The sequence below is a fragment of the Punica granatum genome, chromosome 3 (genome assembly GCF_007655135.1).
Source record: "Punica granatum isolate Tunisia-2019 chromosome 3, ASM765513v2, whole genome shotgun sequence".
NCBI lineage: Eukaryota > Viridiplantae > Streptophyta > Magnoliopsida > Myrtales > Lythraceae > Punica > Punica granatum.
This window is the reverse complement of record NC_045129.1, coordinates 13,213,152-13,219,671: the sequence shown is the minus strand read 5'-3', so window position 1 is coordinate 13,219,671 and position 6,520 is coordinate 13,213,152. Positions and strand designations below refer to the sequence as shown.

Below are 6,520 nucleotides of genomic sequence, written 5' to 3'. Positions count from 1 at the left end.
CGCCGGCGCCCTCCATGGCTTTAATTCTGTTCAAATTAATGAAAAATTTGACATGTTGTTAAAATTATTATCAAATTGAAAGTTTATATATTTTTATGTTAAATAAAAAAAATTCGTGTTAGAATTATTAAAATGTGTGTAAGTTTGTTTGATTGGTTGGTTTTTTTTTGGGTCTAACCCGGAATAAAATGAAAACTGGGAGCTAGAAAACGAGTGGTCGTCCCCCGATTGTCTCTTTCCTCCGGACCTCGCATATACCATAGCCGGACGATCCACAACCATGCTTCTCCCACATCCAGCCCGCCTCCGCCATGGCCGCCAAGACCCTCACTTCACTCTCCATTAGCTGCCCTTCTCTCTCTCAACACCTCGCGAGGCCCAACCCGAGTCAGCTCCTGCTGCCTGTTCCCTTCCGTCTCAAGCGCAAGGCGGCTACCGCCGTGACGGCCATGTCATCCACCGCCACCAAGGTTGTCCCCGCTGTCATTGTGGGCGGCGGCCGCGTAGGCAGAGCCCTCCAGGACATGGGAGGCGGCGGCGACGTGCTTGTGAAAAGGGGGGAGCCCGTGCCGGCCGATTTCGAGGGCCCCATCTTGGTCTGCACAAGGAACGATGATCTCGAGGCCGTTCTCGAAGCTACCCCACGAAGCAGATGGAGCGGTACCCTTCTGCTACCTTTTCTGCAGTTGCTTGATGTTTGTTGGTTCGGTGTTCTGTGCTTTGTTGGGGATAATTCGTCCATTGACTGCGAGGATTGAGTAAAGTTTGAATTTTTCTGCTTGAGATGGTCACTTGATGCTTTCTACACAATCGGCTTCTTTTGAGCCGTATCGGGTCATCTGCGGATCAGTTGCTGTATATTGACGATCTAGCAGATTTGGTTTTCTTCCAGAACGGGATGCTGGAGCCGTGGCTCGAGGGTAAAGGCCTCGGCGATGCAGACCAAGTTTTAGCTTACTTTGCTGTGTCAAAGCTCGGGGAGCCACCCGTTGATGGGAAGACGGATACCAACCCGGAAGGACTCACTGCAGCTTATGGGAAATGGGCCTCTGCCGTTGCTGGAAGGTTGCATGCTGGAGGTCTCTCCTGTAAGGTGTGTGGTGTAGATAATTAAGCTATATCTTTCATCCAAATTCCTGAAAATCAACCATTGCAACACGGATTATGCCATGAATTAGGGTAGGTTTTGTTGTTTTGAAGAGAATATTGATTGGAGCAAGCGAAAGATGTCGATAGAAGTTCTCTTTTTATAAGAAATGAGATGCAAAATCGAGGCCTAAGAGCCATAAAATCTATTGGAACATAAGTTATTGAGCTTTGTTTTTCCTTTACCTGCAAGGAACAACTGGTCCAGTTGATCTTACGGTCCGATGGGAAATTTTGTATTTCGTATTGTCTGAGCAGGTTCTTGACAAGGAGGCATTTCAGAAGCAAATGCTGGAGAAGCTTATTTGGATTTCAGCTTTTATGCTTGTCGGAGCGCGCCATCCCGGAGCAACTGTGGGTGCTGTGGAGAAAGAATATCGTTCCGAAGTAAGCCTAGTAATTCTAGTTGAAAGTTCATTAGAAACAACTCATTCAATTTTGTTTATTTTGAGTGCTGTGCGCTTCCGTTGCATACCGAGGCTATTTCTTACATAGGTCTGGTGTGAGTGAACTGAAAGACGCTTGGGAGTATTGGATGGAGGTGGTTTGCGAGTTTTCTCTTAATTTGTGCTTTTGCTTTCAGGTATCGAGCCTTATTGCAGAACTTGCATCTGCAGCTGCCGCAGAGAAGGGCTTAGTGTTCGAAGATGCCATGGAGGACAGGTTATGTGCTTACTCACGAGCTGTAGCTCACTTCCCAACAGCCGTAAAGGAGGTAAGACAGACTCTCTTTGTCTAATGAGCGAGTTCTGTTTTAAATTGGCAATCCTTTTCTGTTCCCCGTTTCACCGAGCATTGGTACTCTCTGTTGCTGACAGTTCAACTGGAGGAACGGATGGTTCTATTCGCTCTCTGAGAAAGCAGTCGCGCAAGGGAAACCTGACCCATGCCCACTCCATACTGCTTGGCTTAGAGAACTGAAAGTTATCTGAGAACTTGCATCTATTAAATGTATTGCTCAATGGATGTATTCGTTGTTACATATAATGGTTTGTTTCCAAAGATCTAGGTTGATTCATTGTGGGCTATCGACTGCAAATCTCACTAAATATAACTGATTCCATGCATTCTCTTGAGGTCATGAAAGAGGAGCAGAAATGCAAGCAGCGACTGCTGATTAGAGAGTGTGAAAAAAAAGTGATTATTCGATCAATCGTAGTACTGTTTCGTAGTTTCCTTTTACAGATCTATATCAGTATTCTATTTGAAATACTGGCTACTAATACAGTCCGATCAGGGGCTTAACTTTGCCATAAGGGGGCATTTGGATCGAGTATTATTAGATTACTGGGAAAATTAGCATTACAGGGAAAGTTGACCTGCTCATTGTTTTTACATGGAATATAGGCCGTAATGTGATAGTCATGCTACTTGGGAAAAGGGAATTTGTTGCAGGACTGGTACAAACGACAATCAACTGTACAATTAGCTGTTTTTTTAACTCTTGCCGTGCCGCTACAATTTACCATCTACTGATAGATATGCACATAGTATGCTGTTTCTTAACTCTTGCAAGTGCTGCGACAAATTATAGTCAATTGTTTCTTAGCTCTTGCACACAAATTACAGTCGATTGCGCCCGGGATCCATTTCGCAATATCAAGAAACTTTTGACAGAGAAGAGACGGCAAAGAAAGAGGATGAGAAAAGAGAGAAGTGGAGAAGGATACACGATTGATGGAGTAGCGGATAAGAACACAAAGAAGATGATGAGAAAGGAGAGAAGTGAAGGACAGACGATTGATGGAGAAGCGGAGAAGAACACAAGACGATGAGAATAAAGAGGTGGATATGGACAGACGACTGATGGAGGAGTGGAGAAGAAGACGACGATGATTGGTGAAGCTACGTCATTGAAATTGTAGCCAAACATATCAATGTTCTTGATAAAGTTTGAAGATCCGGTAATCTTCAAACATTACATAGAACCAAACAGCCCCTAAAATCGGCTTCCTTGGCAGGATTGTGGCTGAAGGTTTTCAGAGAGTGCTTGACAGGTTTCTGTGGTCAAGAAGAAATCAACTCATATAGAGAAGTACACCAAACTGTAAGGATTCCAATTACAGATGTTCCTCACTACGCCCAGCAACTGGCAAAGATCCAATATCAGAGTTTCCAGAAGAAGATGAATTAACATGAGACTCAAAATTAAATTACATTAGCTGGAACTTAGCATTTCTTGAGAATCTATTTCAGCTATTTCTACATATGACCAAATTCCAAATTCTAAGTTGAATGTGGATACAAAAATACTATATTTCAAATCACAAGCCCTTTGAGACCGAGAACTCGCCAAAACCAATAATAGGGAAATATATCCAGCCAATCTTTCACAATCAATATCAAAGAAACTTCAGTTTGCCCTTGGAAACAGAATTCTTGGCCATCTGGAGATGGCATTGTGCTCTTTGGGCGCCCGTTAACCCGGAACATGACCCAGAAGCCCCCAAAGTGATGGCAAAGTAGAGATAAATAGTGCAGAGGAAAGTCAACAGTGCAAGTGCTGTCAAGAGGAACCGATGCCTCTGAATGAGAGTTGACCAGCTGCCCAACTCGTCTCGCTGGAACTGCCTCCTGAATGATGGGGACCTCCTGTGAGGCGAAGATAATACATTGTCAAGAACCATCCCTTACTGGATCAGTCTTCCTCCCCAAACCTTTAAGTTACTATAACCTGTGGAAGTTCAATGTCAGTGGCAGAAGGCTTTAATTTGGTTTGAACTGATGCTGATGAGTACAGATATTCTCAACCAAGAGAAATATTGCAAATGGAAACATCATAGTGTTTCCATGAAAGAAGGCAAAAGGAATGGATGTCTTTCCACCGTGAACGACGCAATTAAATGTACTCTCATGTCTAATAATCATCATAGTGCATGCGTAAAAAATCCATGCAGCGACGGGATGGAACTGAACAGAATGGAACTAGATATTCTCCCCCAAAGGGTAAAAGAAGTTTAAACGATAGGATCACTCTACTGCATATAACAATAGCCTATTTCCATCCGTCTCTCTCCAAGCTCATTTGAGATAAATGTAAATCATAATGGTCTAGAACTAACTAATAATATCACCATTAGCAGGGGAAATATGAAAAATGCATCGTGAAAGAGAAGTGCAGAATTTCTTATTAGAAAGAATGCATTCAGAGCCACACAGTTCATGCTGAGAGATGCCATATATTCCCAGGGCCAGGACCATCCATGCTGATGTGATGGATCCTAAGACACCAAGTCATATATTGGTGATCGTAATTACTGATAGCTTCTCTCAGAATGCAGTGCCTAGAAACAAGTGCAAGAGCGATCTACTTAAGACCAAAGAACAATGGAAGACCCTTAAATATACAAAACACTGGAAAAGAAGGCTGAGTGACTTAGACGTCAAGGAAAGAAGCATGTGTTCCTATTTGTCAAAGGACCCTGCAAACCCAAAGACAGAGTAAGACCAGCCATCAGAACCGGGCAACCCTCTCATTCCCCTCGCCCACCATAAGCTCCGAGGTCCCTCTCAATCTCACATCAAGTCCTTCCTCCCTCCACCTATGATCTATCTCTTGCACAAATGTAATTATGACATGTAATCTTTCAAAGGCCTCAACCTCAAGTACCTTTGGGTTTAGTTCAATAGAAAAGCAATGCTACCCAAAGACCAAAGACGCCCTATGAAGCGCGCTCTTTCATCCTGTTCAAATTGATTAGGTAAAGTGAAAGCAAGAAAAAAACAATCTCCAAGCACATATCAGAAGTGCACAGATCCTAAACAAGACACATTAAAGGCAAAAGTTAATGAAGACTGCCATGTGATTTACATCTGCACAAAACAAAGATCGAGGTCGCACAACCATGTTGTGCCATCTCTGAAAAAGCTTTTCCACTTTGTCAATCATTCGTGCAATGCTAGTGAAAATGTCTTCTTAAATCCAAGTATTCAGCTTCTCATATCAAATTCGCAGGTTCTTCATAGAGGCTAGATCTTTTTGTCTCTGTCACAATCACACCATCAAGAAAACCCAGCTCCAACCACAGCAGAACACTTCACAATCAACAGGATAAACAAAAAATCCACACCCCAAAAGCACATATTTCCCATCCCAATCCCTCAAGAACGCAATCCTAAAACAAACCTACGTTTCTTCTGTCAGATCTGACAACAAAGCTCTCATATTTTCCGAAAAATAGAAACAGGGACAGCAAAACAATAAGGGGAGAGAGACAGGGACAGAGAAAGAGAGAGAGAGAGACTTACGATCGACGTAAAGAGGATCTCCCGAATTGATGGGCACTCTGGTTTCCTCTCTACGAACACGTAAAAGCCCTCTTACCCTTACCTCTACAAGTCTCAATCTCGCTATGGAGACCCTCTTGCTTAGGCGTGGAACCTCTCTCCTCTCCTCCTCCGTATGTCTCGGGAGTGAAAGGGGGGAGAAAGAGAGGTGCCCGATTCAGCAGAGAGGGCCGTCCACGGACTTTGAATCCAAGATTAGTCAAAGGAGAGTGGGGAGATCTCTTCACAGATACAAAGGTCGGAACTTGGTGAGGTTATATTAAATCAAGAAATAAGCCAATAGTGGAATGTCATTAATAGCGCCCAAGGAAATACTAAAACACTGTGGGCGTCCTGTCCTGTTGGATACGGAGTTGCCTTCTGGAGATGTCCAAAGGCTATCCCTAATCAGGGAAGGCATGTCCGCCTGCCCGTGTTTATTGATAATGTTCCTTCCTCGTAGTGGAAGACAGCTCGCCCGTTGTTTTTCCGGCAAAATATGGGCTAATTCTACTTCCCGCCCCTAAGTTTCATGTTTGTCCACTCTGCTCCTCACATTTTACATGTGGTCAATCTGCACCTTAGATTTTTCAAGCCTGATGAAACAATCCACTCGTCATGAGATAAACCATGCGTGTCACCAATTCGGCCCCTTTTCCCTTATAGGTTTCACTTTGCAGCAAATCCAGATGCATGGGAAAGCTTGATGTAACATCGTCATCGATATGCTAGTAGTACACAATGCAAAATTTTTATGATCATGTTGGTTTCAAAATTTTCGTGATCATATTGGTTTCAAAATTTGTGAAAAAGGGAGAAGTAGTCTCAATTAGAAATGCCATTTATGTATTGAGCTCGACAGCAGTATACATGGTTCTCTTTTCATATATTATGAATGATAGAATTTACAAAATTCTACAGAGTTAGACGAGAACTACAGTACGAAATCTAGATTGATGGAGCTAATACTACTCACGTTATATACGGAGAATTCAAAATGAGACGACCTTCCCAATGATTATGAGGTGCTCAGTCCTTGAGTACTATGGATAACTCGGGATTGTATAACTAGAAAACTCTCATCTCTAGTAACGAATAAAGTGATCAC

General features: G+C 43.0%; 2 protein-coding genes across 4 annotated transcripts; one reads left to right on the top strand and one right to left on the bottom strand.

Annotated features, from left to right (window-relative positions):
- Positions 1-206: 206 nt before the first annotated feature.
- On the top strand, positions 207-2,336 carry LOC116200267. Of its 2 annotated transcripts, none has more exons than XM_031531098.1 (5): positions 207-660; positions 876-1,093; positions 1,405-1,533; positions 1,730-1,861; positions 1,965-2,336. In XM_031531098.1, the coding sequence occupies exons 1-5, from the start codon at positions 312-314 to the stop codon at positions 2,076-2,078; spliced, it is 942 nt and encodes a 313-aa protein (XP_031386958.1). In that variant the 5' UTR covers positions 207-311; the 3' UTR covers positions 2,079-2,336. The 2 variants fall into 2 exon arrangements, with proteins under 2 accessions (XP_031386958.1, XP_031386960.1); XM_031531100.1 differs by having other exon boundaries at positions 251-660; positions 893-1,093.
- Positions 2,337-3,180: 844 nt separating this feature from the next.
- LOC116200268 lies at positions 3,181-5,807 on the bottom strand. 2 transcript variants are annotated; one of them, XM_031531101.1, is made up of 3 exons: positions 5,395-5,802; positions 4,757-4,830; positions 3,181-3,820 (listed from the first exon to the last, which is right to left on the bottom strand). In XM_031531101.1, the coding sequence occupies exon 3, from the start codon at positions 3,771-3,773 to the stop codon at positions 3,489-3,491; it is 285 nt and encodes a 94-aa protein (XP_031386961.1). In that variant the 5' UTR covers positions 3,774-3,820; positions 4,757-4,830; positions 5,395-5,802; the 3' UTR covers positions 3,181-3,488. The 2 variants fall into 2 exon arrangements, 1 of the variants encoding a protein (XP_031386961.1); XR_004155702.1 differs by lacking the exon at positions 4,757-4,830 and having other exon boundaries at positions 5,395-5,807.
- Between the last annotated feature and the right edge of the window lie 713 nt (positions 5,808-6,520).